We start from the raw sequence: 23,355 nt of genomic DNA on the forward strand, positions 1-23,355 counted from the left end.
GGATGTGTGTAGAAAAGTTGGATCTTAATGGATTACAGCCTTTTCTACACTCTGTTCCAAAGAAGAGTAAAGGTAAAATGGGCTTCATGGTAAAATAAGGTTTGAAAACACGAAGTGTTATACTTTGCTCTACTGCAGAATTTCTTGGAAGCTTTTATGAGCTCCGCAAAGCTCCAAGAGGGAGATAGAGCAATATTTGATGACAGAACCCGTCATCTGAGACACCACGGTGATGCTTCTTCCTAGGGGCCTATTCTCAAAGGAGATGGATCAAAAGAAGTTTGGCTACTTTCAGGGACATCCCCCTAACGATGTCAGCCAGCTCTTGGGGCAGTACTGGGGTACAGTTACGGAGGACTGACACAGAGGGGACCACAAAGTGGTGGGTGATAGGTGCGTGCCCTTGAGCTTTGTTAACCGTGTGATCTTAAGCAAGTTCCTCAGCCTCCAGTCTGGAGTTCAGTTTCCTCACCTAGAACACACTGTGAGTACTCATCACCATGGGGATTTCTGCAGATGATATGGCAAGAACTAAGCTACAGGCTTTCCACGGAAGTATTCAGTACAGATGAACTATTCTACAGGTTATAGGGTGCCATAAAGTGGCCTTTCCCAGTGTTAACAACTTCTGGGGAGGTGCTAGGGCACAGTACATTCACCCATGCAAATCACTATCTTCTGCAGGCCAGAGGCTGGTGCAACAGGAAGAAATCCATCTGTGCTCTGCCTGATTCCATGTCAGGGCAACGCACCTATGGGCAGAAGAGCAGGTGGGTGTTCATCCCCTCCCTACCCTGTTCCTTTGAAGTGGCCCCATCAGGCCAACTCAGAGAGCCCTATGTAGCCGCCTTCACTGGGAGCTCAGTTATTCACAGTGTTAAGAGCCTTGACCGCCAAATAAAGACGACAACAGAAAATAACAAAGAGCTTTATTTTCATGTCACTGTCCTACTTTCTTCTAGTTGTTGCTAACAACCTGACAGTGTGTCTCTACCCGCTCGATTCCTACACTGTTCAACATACCAACAGTCACAAATATATCACCTTATGGAGGAGGTAAGTAGCTTTTTTCTAAAGCCCACTGGGCACAGCAGGGAGGTGGCCAATTCCCTGGTCCCTCTCCTCCTCCCACCCTTCTCTTGGGGTCTCCATCCCATGGGAAAGGATCCAGGCAGGAGGCTGACCTCTCACCCGCTACTCCATCCTCATCCCTGGATCCCTCTAGGGGAACAAAGAAAGAGAATTCCGTTGTCCTGCTTCTCAAATGGAGGGCCTTACAACCAACCGAGGTTTCAAACGCAAAACCAAACACCTGCAAAGCAATGTTGAGGCACAGCTGTTTTCCAGGTGCTTTCATTTTCACTGCCGCACTGCGGAAGTGTTTCCCTCTATCGTCCTCATGACTTTTCCTCATCTTTCACAATGGCAGAACTGGATGGGAAGAATGAACCGAAACGAGATAAGGGGGAAAAAAAATTCTAACCCTGTAGGAACCGCCTTCAACCTAACCAGTGAGATGGCTGGCAACACTCCTGATGTCCACCCCTCTGCCCCACCCCGCCCTCTAGCTCCTGTGGCCAGGCCCAAACACTGACAGCACCCCCTTTCTGGACATTCAGGAATCAGGGCCCTTAAGGGGCTAGGATCTGTGAAGACGGGCAGGAGCCCCCTAGGAGAGCTGGACCTGTGCCTGCTCGTCGGGGGGCAGCCTGGGCTGGCACTGCGGGCACCACCACGTGAGCCTCTGGAAGCCACCCGGGGGCCCAAAGGCCTCTCTCCTGAGCTGGTGCCCCCCAGGGCACTGCTCCTTCTGGTAGATGTGCGTGTGCTGCTGTCTGCCCTGGAACTTGCCCTGAAGCCAGTCCGCACTGAACTGCACCACGTGGTCCACGAGGGCCTCAAGGCGCTGAGGGCTGAGGAGCGAGCCCAGAGAAAGGGGATGGATCCCGGCTCTGTACAAGGCTTCATTCTTAATGATGTTCCCTGGGGGGAAGCACAGAGAGGACAAGGGAAGGGGAAAGAACACACCGGTCAAGAGCCCCATCCACAAAACTAGCAAAGCAAACGGAAGCTGGCATGATGGCGGCGGGAGGGCTCCAGAGGATGACCTGGTGCCAACCCTGCCCTGGCCTGAGGGCTCTTGGGCAAGTCACCGACTCTGAGCCACTTCCCTGTCTGCCAACTGGGTTTGCTCACACTTACCTTTAAAGCTGTTGTGGAGACCAAAGAAAATAAAACTCATGTGTGGCCCTTGTTACAGCAAAGAGGTTATCAAAACAGCCTGTGGAAGCTGACTGCCTGCGATGGAACCCTGCTCAACCAGATCAACCAAACTATGTGACCCTGGCAGGTTCCTTAGCTCCACATTCCTCATCTGTAAAATGGGGATCGCTTACCTGGCTTTTGTGAGCAGTAAATGAGAATTCTCTCTCTCTCTCACACACACACACACACACTGAGCACTGTGGCTGGTACGGAGAGAGTACTCAATAAATATTAGCCATTTAAAATTAAAATTAAAATGTCAAGCATAATGCCTGAGATATAAAGCGTTTAGGAGGTATTATTTCATTATTTTTCTACTCCTGCCTCATTCTTGGTGAAGCCAGCCTTGATCCCTCCTTCCGGAATCAATAACTCTCTTCAGAATGTCCCAACGGTGCACTTCCTTTAACCTCTACCAGGCATTTGTCACAACCTATCTGAAGTTGCAGTGAACTGAGCCCATGCTTGCCAGGCCATTAATAATCTCCTGAAGGAGAGACGTTGAACTTGGTAGAAGGCAAGCGTTCAGCATGTGTGGGATGAATGGATGAATGAAATCACTGCTATCTGCAAGGGCTTCATAATCACACCCATAGTCACACAGAAATGTTTCTCTACAATTCCCTGGCAAACTACCTGGATTCCGAGCTCAGCCGCACCACTTACCAGCAATGCGACCTTTGCTTTGGCTTCTTTGTGTGAGTAAAGGGAAAACTAACAAGAAGGATAAAACTACGTGACTAGCACGTTAGATTCATGCGACAGATGTCGGCTGTTATTACTATTGTTAGTAACAATGACGTGTCAGTAGAGCATGAGCTCCTGCTATAAATATCGCAAAGGCTCCTTCTGGAGATCTCTTTCTCCCGCAGGGCGCAGGGGCTCCCACAGTCTCGATGTGAAAATGCAAGCCGCTGTCTGGGGAGCCCCCGGGGCCTCCTCCCCGCTCCTGAGGGGAGCTGTGCCTGCAGCAGGCACCTTCGGGCCTTGGGTATGAGGTGATTTTGTCATCAGCTCACTCAGTTGCCTCAGCAGCCAGTCGCAGGGGCACTTAGGCCTCTGCTGGGGTAGTAAGGGCAGTGCTCAGAGTTCCGCTAGGTGGCTGTTCTGGTTTTCAGATCGCTCAGCTCGTTTCCCTACCTGAAACGCTCACGGTTTCATTGCTCAGGACACTTGAACAGAGGGAGGGAACCTGCTTCTTCACTCGTGTCTTTTAAGATCTTGACGGAGGCCTGAGGCATCTGTGCTTTGCCAGCAGGCAGCTCCATCTGCCCGAGAGAAGCCCCATTGGCGAACGCAGCGCTCTCCCTTAGCAAATTGCAGCTTCCGGTTCCCAGCAGATACTGACCGAGTAACCGAGCACCTCCTGTGTTGCAGGCACCGCACCAGGCGGTGGAGGAGTCAAGGAGAAAGAAGACAGGGCTCCCGCCCTTTAGGAAGTTATACTGTGATGTGGCCACAGGCAGCCTCCAGCTGATAATATAATTAGGATGTGAATTCTGAAGCCAGGAGAGAAGTTAGAGATTGCCTAATCTAACTCCCTCAGTTGACTTATTTATTTTTTTAAAGATTTTACTTATTTATTTGAGACAGAGAGAGAGAGCATGAGTGGTGGGGAGGGGAGATGGAGAGGGAGAAGCAGACTTCCTACTGAGTAGGGAGCCCAATGTGGGGCTCGATCCTAGGACCCTAAGATCATGACCTGAGGGGTGACTGGGTGATGGACACTGGGGAGGGTATGTGCTCTGGTAAGCGCTGTGAATTGTGCAAGACTGTTGAATCTCAGATCTGTACCTCTGAAACAAATAATGCAATATATGTTAAGAAAGAAAAAAAGAAGAAGAAGAATGTAGCAGGAGGGGAAGAATGAAGGGGGGGAAATCGGAGGGGGAGAAGAACCATGAGAGACGATGGACTCTGAAAAACAAACTGAGGGTTCTAGAGGGGAGGGGGGTGGGAGGATGGGTTAGCCTGGTGATGGGTATTGAGGAGGGCACGTTCTGCATGGAGCACTGGGTGTTATGCACAAACAATGAATCATGGAACACTATATCTAAAACTAATGATGTAATGTATGGGGATTAACATAACAATAAAAAAATTAAAAAAAAAAAAGATCATGACCTGAGCCGAAGGCAGATGCTTAACCAACTGAGCCACCCAGGCATCTCAAAGGAAGTGAAGCTAGAGAGATTAAGTGACTGCCTCAAGCACAGCTGAGGTGGGTCCCATCCCTTTCCCATCAGTCATACCTAAGCCTGAGAAGTATCTTTGGTCCAACAGTGTATAGCAGACAGGCTGCTCCTGGCCCAGAGCTTCCAAGGCTTGTCCTCGATCGAACTTTTCCGACAAGATGTCAGAGGTGGGTTTGACCGCTGGGGAAGAGCTCCAAGACATCTGACAATTATAAAATGCCAGGAAGCCACCACCACCAAAGTACAGGACCAACCTGGGAAGAAAGAAAAGATCCTAAGTGCACACAGTTCAGGGCACGCATACATAGAGCTTCCACTCGAGACTCAAGTCACATGTCCACAGCGCTCCCACTCCACAGTCAAGATTCACCCAGGGAAGCTAAGACCCCAAAAGAGAAAAGGGATGGCTCTGCCAGAATCATAAAAATCTCAGGGCTAAATGCAGTAATTAAAAGAAAACATATATATTGCTCCATCTTTCTGATCACAGCCATGCATGTTCACTGAAGACAATGTGATGTAAGGAAGTCTCAGAGCTCAGGAGGTATGGCTACCTGCATAAAAGCAGAGTTTGTTAGGAAGGACAGAGAAACGGATGCTAGAGAGGCACCACTCCCAGTCCAGGTTAAGATTTACCAAGAAATACATACCCACCCATACGCCCATGGACTTCCTGAATTCCAAGGACACAGGAGAAACTTCCTGAACTTTGATAAAGAAATAATTGGTTACTGTGTAAGGGCAGATAATCAGACTGTAACTGGACTCCGTACGTGAAGGGGAATATCCATATATCTGACCTAGATGGTATTCTGATGTGGAAGTAAAAGGACAACTTTATTTTTTAAATTTTATTTATTTATTTGAGAGAGTGAGCGAGCATGTGCTTGGGGGGAGGAGCAGAGGGAGAGGGACAAGCAGATTCTGTGCAGAGCACGGAGCCTGAAGCGGGGCTCGATCCCACAAGAGATCACGACCTGAATCAAAATCAAGAGTCAACGCTCAACCGACTGAGCCACCCAGGTGCCCCTAAAAGGACAATTGTAGAGGAAAAGGCCTCAGAGACACATCTACCATAGTATCTGAGGTAATTACTCAAGGAAAAATAAATGCCCAATGGAAATGCAATCAGCAGGGACCTCAAGCCAAGGGGAGAGGAAAAGGGTAGGACATAAGGGGCGGCCCTGGGGTGCATAATATTTATGGTGAGAGATCTAGAGGACTGGACGATAGCACAGCTGAGAACTGTAACGTGTTAGGAAGGAATTCTTGAATCAGAAGATACCCGTGTTGACCACTGGAAGCGAGAGGTGCTGTGTGATCACTAAGGAGCTGAGGCACTTGGCGCTCCTAAAATGCCAGATTATCTCAGTACTGACCAGCGGAAAACAAAGAGGATGAGGAGGACGAGAAGCCCATCTGAGCTCTGGATGAGGGGGATATCGCCCTACTGAAAACGTATGGTCAGAGCACTGACTCTAGGCAGATGAAGCAGGTTGAAGATGACATGCGACAACTTCTTCAGAAGCTTCATGAGCTCGGGGCACCTGGGTGGCTCAGTCGTTAAGCGTCTGCCTTCAGCTCGGGTCATGATCCCAGGGTCCTGGGACCGAGCCCCACATCGGGCTCCTTGCTCAGCGGGAGGCCTACTTCTCCCTCTCCCACTCCCCCTGCTTGTGTTCCCTCTCTTGCTGTGTCTCTGTCAAATAAATAAAATCTTTATAAAAAAAAAAAAAGAAAGAAGCTTCATGAGCTCACTGGTATGACATTGAGCCTGGCCCCACCAGCGCTCTGGGATCTGGCTGCAGAAAAGCAAACACTGCAGAGTGAACAGCCTTTGAGGGTTGCGAGGTGTACAAAGATCACCAGTGTGGACTCGGAGGACCCAAAGCACATTATCAATGTGAAGCAGTTTGCCCAGTTTGTGGTGGATCTTAGTGATCAGGCAGCACCCGTGGACACTGAAGAAGGAATGAGAGTCGGCATGGACAGAACTAAGTATCAAACTCACATTCCGCTGCCTCTTAAGACTGATCCAACAACAACAACAAAAAAAGACTGATTCAACAGTCAACCATGATGCAGGCGGAGGAAAAACCTAATGTCACATACATCGATGTGGCTGGCTCTAAGGAACAGATTCAGAAACTCTGAGTAGTAGTTGAAACCACATTACTTCATCCAGAGAGGTTTGTTAACCTTGACATTGAGCCTTCCAAGGGTGTGCTCCTCTTTGGTCCACAGGTACAGGCAAGACACTGTGCTTGGGCAGTTGCTAACAGGACTGACGCTTGCTTTTCGAGTTACTGGATCTGAACTTGTACAGAGGAATGTCGGTGAGGGGGCTCGAATGGTTCATGAACTCTTTGAAATGGCCAGAACAAAAAAAGCCTGCCTTATCTTCTTCGATGAAATTGATGCTATTGGAGGGGCTCATTCTGAGGATGCCGCTGAAGGAGACAATGAAGTGCAGAGAACGATGCTGGAACTGATCAATCAACTGGACAGTTTTGATCCTCGAGGTAAAGGGCTCACGGCCCCCACGAGACCGGACACTTTGGATCCAGCACTGATGAGGCCAGGGAGACTGGACAGAAAGATTGCATTTAGCTTACCTGATCTAGAGGGTCAGACTCACATTTTTCAGATTCGTGCTCGTTCAATGAGTGTTGAAAGAGATGTCAGATTTGAGCTGTTAGCGTGACTGTGCCCAAATCGCTCTGGTGCTGAGATGAGCAGCATCTGCACGGAAGCCGGTATGCTTGCCATCAGAGCACGGCGAAAAGTCCCTACCCAGGAGGATTCCTTGGAGGCTGTAAATAAGGTCATTAAGTCTCATGCCAAATCCAGTGCTACTCCCTGCCATATGACATACAGCGGAGCCCTGAAGGCTTTCATGAAAACCCTGCTTCTCAGTGGAACCCTAACCTTACTAAATAGACTTGTTAATAACCATTACATACACAAAAATAAAGGGTTTCAAAACTGAATAAAAACAAGTAAGATACACGTTACTGTGTTTTTAATGTTAATCAACTTAATTACACATAATTAATAATATTATATAGTTAACAATCTGGAACTAAAATTCTAAACTATCTCAGCAAACGCAGGAGATAGGGTGGGCAAGACAAAAGAAGTGGGGAAGTAGAAATATTTCAAAGACCTCCTCTCAGAAGGATGAAGGAAGGGAGCAAAAAACCAGTTTCAATAAGAAGGGAGACATGTTATTAGTTTAATGTTATTAAACATTTGGTCGTTATTAACTAAGAAAAAATATGGGTCTAATTTAAAGGGAATATTATTACCAACAAAAACAAGATGAATAGCAGTACTCGCAATTTATACTCAACAGGAGTTAAAAAGGGGGGGTAGGGGGAAAGAAAGACACTTGAGAAATCCAACAGAAGAAAAGAAACAAGGTATAATAAAATGGCAAACGGAAGAAAATCCAAATACCACAGTTACCTCATTTCAAAACAAAGAGTTTTGGTTTGAGTTTTAAAAGATACAAAAGCCAGATAGGTGCTATTTGTAAGAAATATACCTAAAATAAGTGAAAAGGCACTCCTATAAAGCACACCCTAAGTGGAAAAAGACCAAGGGGGCCAGCCAAACACAGAGTGGCATTATTACCATCAAGAAAAGCAGAATTCAAGACCAAAGGCAAATAGAGGATCTGTTATTATTTATTTTATTTATTTATTTATTTATTTTTGAGAGAGAGAGAGGGAGGGAGGTGGATGGTAGGGGCAGACGGAGAGGAAGAGAGAATCTTAAGCAGACTCCATGTTCAGCGTGGAGCCTGACACAGGGCTCGAACTCATGACCCTGAGATCATGACCTGAGCCCAAATCAAGAGTCGGATGCTTAACTGACTGAGCTACCCAGGTGCCCGGAGGGTATGTTATTATTTAATAAAGCTGCAAAGAAGTCAGAGACCTTGATGCTTTGGACAACAGGGCAGCAAACATATAAACACACTAGAAAGACAAGGAGAAACCTCATAAAACCACAATCACTCTAGAGGATTTTAATGCTCTTCTTCCCACATTTGGCATATGAAGTAAACAATAAACAAGCAAGGATAGAGAGTTTGAATTATCAAAGCAATAACCTGTTCTTAATAGTTACATAAGATTTTACTTTTTATGAACATACTACCTTCATTTATGTACATAAAATGTAAGAAAAGATCAATGATGTGTTTGACTGCAAATTTTAATAGATGCCCAAAGCAGAAAACTCACAGGCTGATATCTTGATCACAATCCAATAAAAATAATGACAACAAAACAAAACGATGACCCCACTCAAACATTTGGAAAATTAGAAAATACTCTTCCCATATAGAGTATATAAAACTGATATTATTTATTTGAAAGATCAACAAAGTTGATAAACTCTGGTAAGCCTAAGTAAGTAAAAAAGGGGGGTAGGTGACAAAGGAAAATAAAGAACATGAAGAAGAAAAAGGCAGACATAACTTCACAAGAGATTTAAAAAATAAGAGAATGATATGTGTTAACTCTGTGACAATAAATTTGAAAACCCAGTTAGGGATGAGGCTTGTTGGTGAAGAGCATTTCAACTGCCCTAGCTGGTGACTAATTTAGCAATCAGCCCATGAACCAGCTTCAGGCCATGAAAGGTTTGCTGAGAGTTTCTGAGAAAGCTCTCCTCGCTCGTCTGAACTTCTAGAAATGACCCTCTCTTCCCCTCTTCTCTCTTCCTGTGTGGACATAAGCCTGGAACTGCAAGAGCCTCTTGCTGCTGGTCTAAGGATGATACCAACATGTGGGGAAAGGTACAGACAGAAGAATCACAAGAACATGAAGCCCAAAGCTGGGAACTGAGTCAACACCATAGCCCACCCTCGCTCGAAACTTCCAATTATGTGAGCCAAAAAATCTCCTCCCCCTTAATCTAGTCTCAGTTATCTTTACATCCAAAGCATCTTACTAGCCCTACATCATATCGTAAACACACACTACAGTTCTGAACATAAAAATATATCATCATGAAACTTTAGAAATGGAAGAGTAGTGTGGCTTTTAGGTAGAAGGGGCCTTCTTTAGCAAGAGGGGAAAACTCAAGGGCTATCGCGGAAAATACTGACCACTGACTACATAAAAATTTAAAATCCCAGGGGGTGGGAAGATGGGCAAAATAGATACAGAGGATTAAGAGGTATACACTTCCAGTTATAAAATAAGTAAGTCACAGGGATGAAAAGTACAGCATAGGGAATATGGTCAATAATATTGTAATAACATTCTTTGGTGACAGATGATGACTACATTTATCGTGAGCACTGAGTAATGTCTAGAACTGTTGAATCATTATGTTCTACACCTGAAACTGATATAACATTGATGTTAACTATACTTATATAAACATTTTTAAAAATAAATAGAAATTTAAAAAAAAATTTTTTTTAGGTTTATTTGAGAGAGCAGGAGCGCATGAGTGGGGGAGGGGCAGAGGGTGAGAGTCTCAAGCTGACTCCCTGCTGAAAGTGGAGCCCGACGCGACGCGGGCCTCCATCTCATGATCCCTGAGATCATGACCTAAGCCCGAAACCAAGACTTGGACACTTAACCGACTAAGCCACCCAGGCGCCCCTAAAAAATGTTTAGATCTTGAATGCCAAAAGGCACAAATACTGTCAAAGGACACAGGTGGACTTGAAACAACATTGGCATCACACATCACAAAGATTAACACACAATGTACAAAAGCCTCTACAAATTGATAAAAAGTATACAAACAACTCAAAACTAGTTAAGAATTCAGCTAAATGAGCACTTAGGCAAGGCCGTAAGGGTGTTCATTCTCAGTGACCAGCAATGACTCTTCTGGGAATCTACACTGAGGTAATAATCCTGAGCATGGACAGAGTTCTACACACCAAGATAGTCTTCTCACCAATAGCAGATGAAAACTAAGACAATTCTGTCCCTAAATTCAGAGTGCACTAGTCAAGCCATAAAATGTCCTTCAGGGCCATCCCACTCTCAAGAGCCATGCTTGTTGGGAAACTTCTTCCCTTTTACTAAGCTGCCCCAGTACGTTTCCAGCCCTCTCTGGATGCAGACCACAGTCTACTTTCTATCATGGGTACTCTCTCCTAGAAGTGGGCTGCGGGAGAGCAGTGGGATACCCACCTGAGTGAGCCCACAGAGCCCAGCCCCAAGCCTGCACACGGGGGTCGTGTGAACCACCACAGACCCGACAGAGCCACAGCCTACAGCCTGCCCAACCATGCCGTTACCTGGGAGTGGGGTCCCTCCAGTCGCCCCTCTTGTTTGCTTTCTTCGCTCTGGAGAACTCGTTCACCCAAATGCTGCCAAACAAACCAAAGCGGACCTGCAGCCACCTCTCAGCACCTCCCGCAGGCACGTCTCCCCGCAAATGCTCCACACCACTCTCTCCACTGGGAGCAACAAGCTCCGGGGACTGAGAGGACTGCTGAGAGGTCTTCTGGCTGCTGGGCCCCGAGGCCTGCTTTTGGTCCTGAGCCTCTTCCTTCCTCTCTCCTTTTTCTACAGACTCTGGCAGTGAGATGTTGCCAAGGGACCCGAGTTCTTCATCTGGATCAAATCTAAGGAATAATTTCTTTCCATGGACCTAGAAGAAAACGAACATGATCTAAGTCTTTGCTATGGACTTGTTTGTGCCCCTCTCCCCCCCACCCCAAATGTGTATGTTGAAACTTAACCCACAATGTGATGGTATCTGGAGGTGGCGCCTCTGGGAGGAAATTAGGTCATGAGGGTGAAGTCCTCATAAATGGGATTAGTGTCCTTATGAAAGAGATCCCAGAGAGCTCCCTTGCCCCTTGCACCATGTGAGGACAGCAAGAACATGGCTGTCTATGAACCAGGAAGCAGGCTCTCACCAGACGCCGAATCTGCAGGCTGTCTGATCTTGGATTTCCAGCCTCCAGAACTGTGAGAAATAAACTTCTGTTGGTTATAAGCCACCCAGTCTGTGGCGGTCTGCTATAGTAGTCTGAATGGCCTAAGACAGCCTTAGGGAATGCTAGAAGAGGTATATGCAGATGTTTATCCTAATGCAAACTTATCCCTTCTTGTCTCTTCAAGGAAGCTTCCCGAAGCCAAGTATTTTGGACCTGCCTTTTGCTCTTTGCTCCAGTGGTGTGGGCAGTTAGCACACGGTTTTCAAAGTGATTGAAAGCAAAAAGAATTGGATTAGCAGTAACATAGATCCATGCTAGACAGCAGGACCACCCTAGAATAACTGAGGGGAAATGCTGGCAATGTTTTCACAGATTAGCTGAGATATAAATACAAATTGTCATCCTGTATTTAATTCATAATACCTTTTCTTTGTTAGAAATAATTAGCTTGTACGCACACATACGCACATGCACCATCCACAAATTGACAGCAGCTAAAGTATTGCATTTTATATACTGTAAATAGACAATGTATGTTACACATTGTAAAATTTGGTACCTCTCACTCACTGAAATTGGATTTGGTAGAAGAAATGACCACAAGAGAACTCACAATTAAAAAACGACTATCAATAGAAATCGAATACTGACATAAAAACTGATCAATGGATCAAACCATAAAATGTACATAAAATGTACAAAGGAAAAGAATTCACCTCATCCCAATGAAAACGATTTTAGGAAAAGAAGATGAGAAAAGGAAATGTATGTAAAAGAATGTTCCACGTGCTTTGTATTCTGTTTTCATACTGCTAGCCCTACTACGTAATGTGCATATCCAGATTCCAGGATGAGCCTGTTCTGCATGATCTGAAATTTAGGCAGCCTTTCAAAACCAAAACACCTGGCATCAATAATGGAAACGCCTGTGTTACTTTTTTGGCCTTCAAAAGTACATACTTAGAGATCATAGTTCTGATATGATCTCCAATTTGTCAATCAGTATAAAAATTTTAACTGTAGCAGTCCTTTGAAATCCTCTCCCTAAAAGAAGGCATTACCTTTCTAAATAATTCCAGAATAACTCATCTGCAAATGTGAGCACAGCAGTTTGCTGCCACATATTAGAAATGGCTTAACTGAGCTACATAAAAAACCGAGCAAGAATTAAGTGGGCATAATAGAATTTGCTCCAGAAAATACTTTTCTGATGCACATTCACTAATGTAGGTATAATGCTGATGAAAGTATCTGCCATATGTCCCTCAGGGTCAAAACATTTAGCAGGTCAAAAATGCCTAGCTCAGGACATCTTTGTGTCCTCTCCAACTATGGCAATTTCTACTGTCCCTCTTTTAAATTCCTGGGACATCGTTTTTACTTCAATTAACTGACCATTAATTGAGCTTTTACAATGTGCCAGGCAGTGTGCTAGGCTCTGAGGGGCATACAGAGGAGGAAGGCTCCACTTGTTCCCTCTGGAAACTCAGTATTTGAAGAGAAGGAAATTCTGACACACACTACAACATGGATGAACCTTGAAAACATTATATTCGGTAAAAGAAGTCACAAAAGAACACACGTTGCATGATTCCATGTATGCGAAATGTCCAAAAAAAGGGCAAATCTATAGAAATTGAAAATAGGTTAGTGGTTGCTTAGGGCTGGGGGCGGAAGGCAGGGGTGAAATGGGGAGTGACTGCTAATGGGCACAAGGTTTCTTTCTGGAGAGATGAAAATGTTCTAAAATCGACTGTGGTGATAGTTGTACAACTTTGTGTGAAGACACTAAAAGCCATGAATTGCACACTTTAAGTGGGTGAATTGTATGTTATGCGAATTATATTTCAGTAAAGCTGTTACGTATTTTTTAAAAATTGGAGGACTGGTTAAAAGTCTAAGTATGTAGGGGGGTTGGATTGGAGCTCCCACACCACCCAAACTAAGATGGAACAGAAACATTAACAGCCATGTAAGGACTCAATACTTATCCCCCACGCACTCTTTCTCAGGCAGCTCCTGGAATGTGTGCTTTGCAAAATGAGGGTATAACAAAGGAGAAGATAATGGACCAGGTGTAAGGAGACTATGACTACCTCCCAATATCCCTCTCCCCTCTTCCCTACTAACAAATCTACCTATTTACAGGGACCTCAGTAACCTCAGCTACTGATTTGGGGGGGACCTCAATGTCCTCAGCTAAAAATCTGTCTCCCAGACTCTCTTAGAGATGGGGCAGCCAGTGAAATATACACAGGAATAGTCAAATGTAGTTTCCAGAAAAGCTCTTTGAAACAGGTGAACCAGCTTCCAGGTCCCTTCTGCCCTATCTCCCTTCCTTCCTTCTTCTTCCTGCCTAGAACGTAATGGCTGGAATCTCAGCTGCCATGTTATCACCATGAGGATGAGGGTCACACCCCAGGGAGGGAAAAGCAGAAGGAACTTGGTGCCCAGTGATCTCATGTTGCTCCCATACCACTCTGGACTTCCCATTAAGTCAAGGGAGAAAAAAAAAAAAACACAAACTCCAGACATGAATAAGCTGTTCTTCTGAATCCGTTACGAGTAGTCAAACACAATTCCACTACAGAAACTGGAGAACCAACAAGGAAAGACAGGGAAGGAACTTGCCAGAAAAACAGGTGGCACAGAATGGAGCCAATCTCTTCCCTGCTTCATTAGCCCACTGTGCTCATTCTATCTCCATTTGCCTGTCTGTAACTGCTTCACAAACCTGAAATACGCTTTCTTTTCCTTTTGGTCCATCTAAATCCTCCATCCTTCAAGGTCCAACTCAGAACCCACCTCCTTCATGAAGTCTTTTTTTTTTTTTAATATTTTATTTATTCATTTGAGAGAGAGAGCAGGAGTGGAGGGAAGGGGCAAAGGAAGAGGGGGAAGCAGACTCCCCGCTGAGCAGGGAGCCCACTCGGGGCTTGATCCCAGGACCCTGGGATCATGACCTGAGCCGAAGGCAGACGCTTAACCAACTGAGCCACCCAGGTACCCCCATGAAGTCTTTTACTCCAGGCTACAAGGACCTCTTCTCTGCTGAGGCCCTCAAATAGGCCTTAATTGTATGCTCCCCTCCTTCCCCTTTACTGTTACCTAACCATTTTCCCCTGTTGTAGATACAGGTCGTACTTTCAAAATTCAACTCTCAGCTACTTAGGAGTTAGAGGTGCAAAGAAGGGAGCACAATGATGAGAACTTAGCCCCCACATGCCAGGCAGTGCCCCAAGGCTGTGTCCCTCAGGGTTCTTGGGCTCCCACACCGATTTCTGCCTTGGTTTACTAGGAAACCAGCTCCCAGTTCCATCTCAAGGCTCCCTGTCCACACATTCTTCTGTCCACTCAGCCAGTCCGTAAATATTCTCGGTGAGCCAGCTCTGGGACAGGCTCGGGCTAAGTGCTGGGGTTCCAGAGATGAAAGGATCTAATCCTGCCCCTGCAAACCTTGCAGTAGTCTGGTCAAAGAGTCCAAAAGCTCTCACGGTAGGAGCACAGACCTGGAGGTCAGGTGGCCTGGACTCCAGCTAGCCATGTCAACTTGGGTTGAGTGTTCTCCCTCTCTGAGCCCCCACCTCCAAATGTAGAAAATGTAAGTGAAGGTCTAGAAGACCTCTTTCAGTTCTAACCAAGAATGGTTTTATAACCCGCGAGGTGTGTGTGAAGGACAGGGTGGAAAAAAGAGAATCAGCATTTACTGAGCCCCTGCGCCAGACATAAAGTCTGTTTAATACAATTTTAACTGCTAAGTGATTTATCCCCATTTTACAATTGCACAAACTACAGCTAAGAGATTAAGTAACTTACTTAGGAGCACACAGCTCAGCAGCAGAGTTCATTTATTTTTTCTATAGCCAATTATCATATGTATGCTTCCTAAGAGCCGGCACTCAACGAAGGGCTAAGCATACAATACTGTGGAGGGCACAGGCCCCGCCCTGTTGCTCCTCTCCTCCATTCAACCAGCGGGACAAGTTCAGCACTGAGGATCCACTAGGAGGAAGTATGGGGTGCCCAGTAAGCAAACAGAAGTCTCTCCCCACCCTTAGAGCAGACAGGCCAGGTTTCTCAGAGGACGTGATGGCAAGGCTGAATCCTGAAGACAAGGAATTACCATGCTCACAAGAAAAGGATGGGAATGGGGACAGAGTTGGGGGAAAAAGGAAGATCTGCCCAAGCAGGGGAGCAGCATGTCAAAACCGTGGGCAAGAAGGATTGGTAGAGGAGCCCCAGTAGTTCAACATGACTGCAAGAGAGATTTGGGACAGGGGAAGAAGCGGGCCTAGAGAAGGAGGCACAAATCAGACCACAGGAGCCCTGGGAGCCCGTTGAGGCAATTCTGCCTTATGCTCAGGGCATGGATGAGGCCACGAGAATCCAGATCAGAAGGCTATGCTCTTTCCTCACGTCCTTGCTAGTTCCTAACCATAGGTGCACATCAGAGTCCACTGGAGTGACCGGAATCACTCCAGGCTCTGAATCAGAATCTCCAGCTCATGCGTGCACAGGGTACTTTTTCTAGTTCCATAGGCCACCGAGATGCCCAATTCTGGCTGAGAAACATCAGACCTAAAGAGGAGGAGCTGCGTGGGGGTCCTGGCGCGGTTGTCTTGGGCTCAAGGAAGTGATGGCATCAAAGTCTTGAGATAAATTCTACGGGAGTCATGGTACGTGCCGACGGAGCCAGCCCATTTACGTGAGGTATCGACCAAGCCCCGATGAACTCACCTGGGTGTCTTGGAGCCACAGGGACTGAAAGCTGGCAGGGTTCAGCTTCTGACTACTGCCCCCTGTCTTGACCACCTGCTGCCCCACAAAGGGGGAGACCAAGTGGTGGAACTTCCTCACAGATGGTCCTTCTGGCATCCCTGCAGGTAGAAATGGGGAAAAGAAGCCACTGACTTCGCTAGTTCTCTAGCATTTCTGGTGGGTGCCAAGTTCCAAGCTTTCCAGCAGCTACGTTTTTGCCATTGACTCGAAAAGTATGTATGGCCAAAAAGGGGGTGTGGCTGAGAAGAGGGGTCAGATCAAAGAGAAAGACCAGCTGTGACAGGGTGTGGGTCGGTTTCCCAGTAATAGTTTCCCTTTCCAGCCCCTCTCACCTTTCCTCATGCAGCAAACACTTATTAAGCACCAACAGTGTGCTAAGACATCATGTCCTGGGAGCCCTCCACTTTGATCTTGTGGCAGTCTGAATGGGAGCTGGCCCTGGGTACTTTTTGCCTGCACTGTGGGCCCCAAACTCCTCTCCACGATTTCTCTGTCCTCCCCCTTCAGGAATACCAATCATTCCAACCCACTGCTGCTGATTTATCTCCCCACTTTTACGGGAGAAATGGTGATAGAAGAGAAGACTGTAAGGGACACAGAGACACAGATGTGGATCTGGTCTTCCCAGGACCACCCCACTAGTAGGGGCACTGTGTATGTGTTGACAATGCAGAGCTCAGAACCATGACAAGTGCAGACACAGGGTCATGTTAGTTCAGAGTATGGAGAGGCCACCTCCAGCTTAACAGCAGATAATTATCCCTCTAACCGAAAACAGCTGGGGTTGTTTTAACCCTGATGTATGGTTATCTGTGACTCCCATCTCTCTCTGCCCCCAATCATCCAAGTTCACTCAGAGTTTATGTATAAAGCATTCAGATGTTTGAGTCTGAGTGGTCCGTACCCTGGCTTCTGGAAGCTAAGAGTCCCTCCCCACCCCCCTTAGCCAGGGCACACTACTTAACCACCTGTTTCCCTCACCTGCACATGACTCTGCAAGTTATGATGAAAACCCAAAGAACTAAGTAGGTACCTGGCAGAGTGGTAGCTATTGTAGTTCTGCAATTCTAAAAAACAAAAGTCTCTAAAATGAGGATGCCTCTTACTATATCCATGCTTTCTCATAGCTGAATTAGCAGCATATTCAATAATGTGTATTTTACATCTGATGGTGCTTTATACTTGCTAATAACTAGTGCTGTTTCCCCCAATCAGACCCTCAAGGCACTGGAGAGGCCATACTGACAAGTGCTGGGTTGCAAGGAGACTTGCCTGACTGCAGCCCACCACCTTAACCTCAACCAGTTCTCAGTGTCCAGGTCATCCCCAACAGAGGAAGCTTCTGGAAAAGCTTTCACCTGAAATGCACCTAATCCTTGAAATCTCTTAACACATGGGCACATTTTTTAAGGTATACTTACGGAGATTTAAAACGGGGCAGCAAGTTGTCTCTGCCCTAGCCTTAAGGGAGTAGAAGCGGAAAGGACACAGGATTTGATGGGGACGTCTTGCCTACCCTCAAGCCCCCTCCCTCAAGAGGCAGACGGCAGTGAGGCTGGCTACTGGCTCCTAGCGGACCACACTCAAAGTGGCAGAGGAGAGCGGCGTCAGGGCGTCCTCCTTTCTACGGCTAACCACTCACTCCCCCAGGGACTCTAAAATGGCTGCTTTTCCCAACTCTTTCTCGGGGGTGAGGCGGGGAGATGGGGGGCCGCGGAGACAGGGCTGAGGGGCACTGAGGGAGGCCCCCAGGGGTAAATGCTGGGCGCTGGGCGGCACAGGGGTAAACCAACCAACCAAAAAACTGGGCCAGGGGTGCGGTTCCGTAAGGGATGCTTCTTCTAACTGTCGGTCACTGCGCTGTCTCGCCGGTAGCAGGTACCATCCTCCCCCGGCCTGCTCCCCTCTCCCCGCCCGCGCGGGCCACAGCGAGGGGCGGGCGGCTGCACTCACCGGCTCCGAGCCCGCGCCCCGCGGCGAAGCCCGCACGCCGCCTCCAGCGCCGGGCGGAGAGGACTCAGCAGGCCAGCGTCCGCGCACGCTCTGCCCGGGGACCGACGCGGAACGACCCCGGGAGCCGGCAGCCGGGATAGGTCCCGAGCCGGGGAGGGGAGGGGTGGCGCGAGGCTCCTCCTCCGGGGGGGAAGGGCTCGGGGTTCCGCCAGGGCGTGGGGTAGAGCTGGACTCCGCCCCCGGGGCAGGGGCGGGGCCCCGCTCTGGCTGCAGAGGGCGCGAGGCTCCTCCCCTGAGGGGCGTCGCTGGAGGCGGGGCCGCGGCCGCGCGTGGGGAGTCGAGGGAGGGAGAAAGTGGGAGAAGGGCGGAGGGACGGAAATCCCGCACACGGCGGAGACGAGGCAAACCGCCTTGGGAACGTTTATTGTCTTACGGGGATAGGAGGTTATGGAGAAAAGTGAGGTTCCTGAATAAAACTGGGTGGTTCGGGCAAAGTCATTGAGTTGATTTTGAACGGCTTCCAAGCTCAGGTCATTTTGCAAAGGAAATAGGTTGTCAAGAAGTTCTCATGAAAGTTTTAAAGAGTGGGCTCTTTCACTTTATATTATTTGAATATTATTGATTTTGCCGTAAGCAAGTTTTGCTTTAAAAGCATGATTTAAATTTTTGTTTCAGAGAGTAATACAGATAAAACGGTAGACTATTCAGAAATAATTATGTTCCATTGTGAGTTCTCCAAAGAGGATGGCGAGCCAGCCATTTCCAAGAAGACGGCAGGGAAGTTTGGGGAAGCGCCGGAGGAGGTGTTCCGGAAACTGTCCAGGATAGCCCGCACCATGGACCCGAGAGAGAGAGTCCTGAGGAGGACTTGGTCAGCACAGGAGACAGGCCCCGTTCTTTCTCGGGTTGTGTCCTGCTGAGTAAGAGGGAGCAGTGCAGGTGGCCTGAAGGGAATAGGGGCAGGAAGTGAGGAGAGGGAGGCTAGGAAGACGTGGGGTACTGAATTGCCTCAACACAGGGGGACCCTAGAGACAGAGGGGATGAGGTTTGCAGGTGCTGAGTTTCCAGGAGGGATCCACTGAGAACCTTCTGGTCTTCCTCTTTCTATATCTGTCCTCTTCTGGAGAACAACATCCCCACCGGGATGCCCCCTGCTGTAGGATCAGGTATACACCAACAGCAGCTTCTGGAGCCCCTAAATGCCCATTCTCTAGACCGCAGCTGAGCTGGGAAGGAAGCCAGAGCCACAGTCATTGCCTCACCCCTTGGAACGAACGCCTGATGCCTCGGAAGGCTCTGCAGAGGCCAGAGGACTAGAGAGTCAAGAAACCAGATAGTTCACAGCTTGACTCTGTCATTTGTAATAATAGCTATTTGTTGAGCACATACTATGGGCAAAGCACTGTTGTAAGCTCTTTATGTTAAACTGCCTCATTGTTAGCTGTGGGAACACAAGTCACAGTATCTCTGTATCCATGTTTTAAGTGAGATATATACGGCTTTATCGTGGAAATATCAAAAAGCAGGGTTTCTCAAACTTTAATATGCCCATGAATCACCTGGGAATCTTATTTAAATGAAGATTCTGACTCAGGTTTCTAGCAGGACCCAAGAGTTTGCCTTTCTAACAAGCTCCCACGTCCTGCTGCTGCTGCTGGTCCAGGGACTGCATTTGGAGCAGCAAGGTCTTGGCAGTTGGTAGGCACTCAATAATAAGTATTCTTTGAATGAATGATTAAATGAGATATTAGAAGCAAAACGCTCATAAACTGTAGAGTGCTATGCAAGTGTATGTAATCATCATTCTAAGACAATGAGGTTGGGGAAGGACAAATGCCTAGAAGAGTAACTCTGTAGAATAGCAGTGAAGAATATTGTTTCTGCATCAGACTCCCCGAGTCCAAATCTCACCACTCAGTGGGCAGAGCTTGGGCAAGTAATTTTCCTTTCTGTACCTCAGTTTCTTCATCTGTAAAATGGAGTGAAATTCCTACCTCACTGGGCTACTGTGGGATTTATTGAGGTGATTCACATAAATCTCTTAGCACTGGGCCTGGCATAGGGTTCAGTATGTTTTAGTTATTATTGTCTCCTGGATTGGGGGCAACCCTAAAACCCACAGGAGCCTGGGCCTCAGCATCTAGCTTTCTAAGGGCCATGGAACCAATTTCCTCCATCTTCCTTTGTGCCCCTGATTTCTCCAACAGGATTAAAGTTACAGTGAACATGAAAATCGATTAAAATGCAGCCACTTCAAAGACAGCGAAAAAGGAAGTGAAGGAGAAAAGCAGTAGAATCTGGTGAGGAATCAGATTGCCAAAGAAAGAGTTTGGGGATTCTGAACCACAGAGAGGAGGTTTTCTATGTCTCTAGAGGCGTATGAGTTCTGTGACCTTCAGTGAGTTACTTAAAATCCATGGGTCATATCTTCTTCATGTTTGAAACATGACTGTGAGGACATATACATGTTTTATGTGGATATATAAAGCTACTAGCAGAGTCTGACCTGCACTAGTGCTTAATAAGCAGTAGGTACTTTTTTTAGCACAATTTTTGGGCTGGCCTCAGGTTGCTTGAAAATCAGGATTTTATAGTCTGGTGGTCACAGGCGAGGAGAACGCTGGTGCCCCCCCATGGTGAGTGCATTAACTGCAAGGACAGGACTTTGATGCGATGACCATCTCAGAGCCTCTCTTGAAGGGTAGGCGCTTAAGAGTGGCTCTTCCTCACACCAGTTCCATGGCTTTGGGCGAGTCCCCTCAACAATGGTGAGACAGGAGGGCTTGGACCTGATGATCCCTGAGACCTCTCATGATCTGTAAATGAGTTAGCCTTGGCCTCCCAATCCAGGTATCCTTTTTCCTCCCAGCGTTCAGTTTTCTTTCAGTTCGACTCTCCCAGGCCAGCTATTGGAAACCTTGGCAATACTAACTTCCCCAAATCCTTAGCAGCTTGTGTCTTGTAACCCCATTGTATTCCTGCAGACTCCGGACCCATATCCTCCTGTAAGGAAGAAGCTACCAGGAATTCCTCAGTGCGCTGTCCTTGGGGGAACAACTGGATTTTAGGCCGCAGGGCTTCCTGGGAGCCTAGAGCAGCACCAGGGCCCCTGACAACTGCCCTGGGATTGTTCGGTTGCTTGACTTCATAGCTTAAATAGGAAGGTCCTACCAAGTGCCAGGATATCCTAGATGGAGCTGACCTGGTCAGTCTGACCAACACAGCCTTGCAGCATTGGGCTAAACCAGAGCGTTGAGAGCAGGAGTTCTTAACCTGGGGTGTATGGAGACATTTCCAGAGTTCATAAAACCCCTAAAATGGTGACTAGTGTGCAAAATCTCAGGGTATGGTACCTTTCTGGGAAAGCGGACCTGGCTTTTATTATATTTTCAGAGGGGTCTGTGACCCCCCAAGTTAAAAAAAGCCACTGCCCCAAATTGCAGAAATGACTTACTAAAACGTTCTCTATGCGGGACCCTGCAGGAAGCCTCAGAAGTGCGTTCCAGTTCCATGACCTGCGGTTCCTCTCAAACCTCTTCAGTGCAGCTGCATAGTGAGGGAAGACACCAACTTCCCTCACTATGGGAAGGGTGTTGGATGGATTTAAGAAAACACATAGCATGCTTTCCTCTGCAGTGTGGCAGCCACAGAAGACCTGAAAATGTTTCCCATTTCAACCCTGCTTCGTTTGCTGGCATCAGCTTTCAGAGTCTACAGAACATTCCTCAATAGCTCTTCACTGATAACAAATTCCTATCCTATGAGGGGCATTTAGAAAGCACTGGTGACAAAAATTGGTTAGGCGATGTAATTCTACTTGGGGCCCCAAACTAAACATGGCTAAGAAGCCATTAGCCTGGTTCTCTTAGGTTGATATGAGCAGATTCTGGATGTCACCTAAAGGGAATTCCAATGTTTTTGCAATGGCGGCAACATTAGAATAAGTAGTCTCCAAGGTGGCTACTTTGTGAGACAATACTTATTGAATGTATAACTTCTGAAACATTTTTAAAGCTCATTACTTAGGTCACAAGAAAAAGGTATAGTTTTCCATTTGAAGAAAATCAATCTGGAGTCTCCAGAAGGAGCATTTTCAGATATTGGGACCCTGAGGTTTCATGTGTACCAACAAGAATATGTAAGATTGAGAGAGAGGTGGGGTGTCTGGGTGGCTCAGTCGGTTAAGCATCTGTCTTCAGCTCAGTTCATGATCCTGGGATCCTGGGATCCTGGGTTCGAGCCCCACTTTGGACTCCCTGCTTAGCGGGGAGTCTGCTTCTCCCTCTCCCTCTGCCCCTCCCTCTGCTTGTGCTTTCTCTCTCTTAAATAAATAAATAAATAAATAAATAAATAAATAAATAAAATCTTTTTAAAAAAAGATTGAGAGGTGAGCCACTTTCTTATAATTTCAGAGCTGTTGGCCCAGTGTCCTGGATGCTAGATCTAATTCAGTGTGTCTCTGGGGAATAATGTCTTTAGGTCTTTTCCTGACCATTCTCACAACATGACAAAAAGGAAAGGTAGCCTGTGTTCCTTGTATGATACCAGATATGGTGAGGATAATTTCAGATTATTGGAGCTATCACGACTGCTTAGAACTCAAAGGGACCTTGAAGATCCCCTAGGTCCAAAACAATTTACAAAGATGCTGAGGTGAAGAGCCGTTTGGTGAACTGCCCCAAGTTATGCACCTAGACGACAGCCAAACTGAACTACAATTCTGAAACCTCAGAGTCCATCTTTGACTCTTTCTGTTAGACTTTCTCCCTCAGTGTTTGAGGAGGCAGAAGCATGGGTAGAGATGGGTACGGAATCCAATGCAGGAGTATATGACAGTGGTGCCCTTCTAGAGCCCCTGGGGCCCAGAGATTCACCCAATAGGAACCCACAAGCCGTTTTTAATGAGTCAGAATACCCCAAGGTAAACATCCATCCAGTTGCCATACCAAGATCGTAAAGCAAACCAAACTGAATGTCTTTGCGTTGGGTGGGAACAGTATCAGCTCAGTGTATCAACTATCTGGCACTTGTTAGCGGAGGTTAGCAGTTATGTCTTTGTGCTTTTAAAAACGGAGGTGTCATTTACATGTGGTTCTGGTTTTGATCTATGAAAAATGAGGAAAAGCCGAAATAATTATGTAAGTAAAACAATTTCAAATCATGAGAATTCTAGCAGGGGCAGGGTGGGGGTAAAGGGGACTTCGGCCGTGGTAAGGGGGAAGCCATATTAAGGAAAGCTGC

General features: G+C 47.0%; 1 protein-coding gene and 1 pseudogene across 2 annotated transcripts; one reads left to right on the top strand and one right to left on the bottom strand.

Annotated features, from left to right (window-relative positions):
- Positions 1-912: 912 nt before the first annotated feature.
- NEIL2 (nei like DNA glycosylase 2) lies at positions 913-18,249 on the bottom strand. 2 transcript variants are annotated; one of them, XM_036092400.2, is made up of 5 exons: positions 18,115-18,249; positions 16,120-16,259; positions 10,735-11,090; positions 4,518-4,714; positions 913-1,983 (listed from the first exon to the last, which is right to left on the bottom strand). In XM_036092400.2, the coding sequence occupies exons 2-5, from the start codon at positions 16,255-16,257 to the stop codon at positions 1,670-1,672; spliced, it is 1,005 nt and encodes a 334-aa protein (XP_035948293.1). In that variant the 5' UTR covers positions 16,258-16,259; positions 18,115-18,249; the 3' UTR covers positions 913-1,669. The 2 variants fall into 2 exon arrangements, with proteins under 2 accessions (XP_035948293.1, XP_035948294.1); XM_036092401.2 differs by lacking the exon at positions 18,115-18,249 and adding an exon at positions 17,959-18,097.
- LOC118535817 (26S proteasome regulatory subunit 7-like) lies at positions 5,816-7,449 on the top strand (annotated as a pseudogene).
- Positions 18,250-23,355: the final 5,106 nt, after the last annotated feature.

Source organism: Halichoerus grypus, chromosome 3 (genome assembly GCF_964656455.1).
Source record: "Halichoerus grypus chromosome 3, mHalGry1.hap1.1, whole genome shotgun sequence".
NCBI classification, from domain to species: domain Eukaryota; kingdom Metazoa; phylum Chordata; class Mammalia; order Carnivora; family Phocidae; genus Halichoerus; species Halichoerus grypus.

Bases quoted from the DNA above. Each gene is read 5' to 3' on its own strand.
- NEIL2 (XM_036092400.2), bottom strand. From the start codon at position 16,257: ATGCCAGAAGGACCATCTGTGAGGAAGTTCCACCACTTGGTCTCCCCC. The intron at 4,715-10,734 runs GTAACGGCATGG...CTTTCTTCCCAG, and splicing joins TGGAGGGACCCCACTCCCAG to GTTGGTCCTGTACTTTGGTG. The intron at 1,984-4,517 runs GTATGACTGATG...GCTTCCCCCCAG, and splicing joins AAGATACTTCTCAGGCTTAG to GGAACATCATTAAGAATGAA.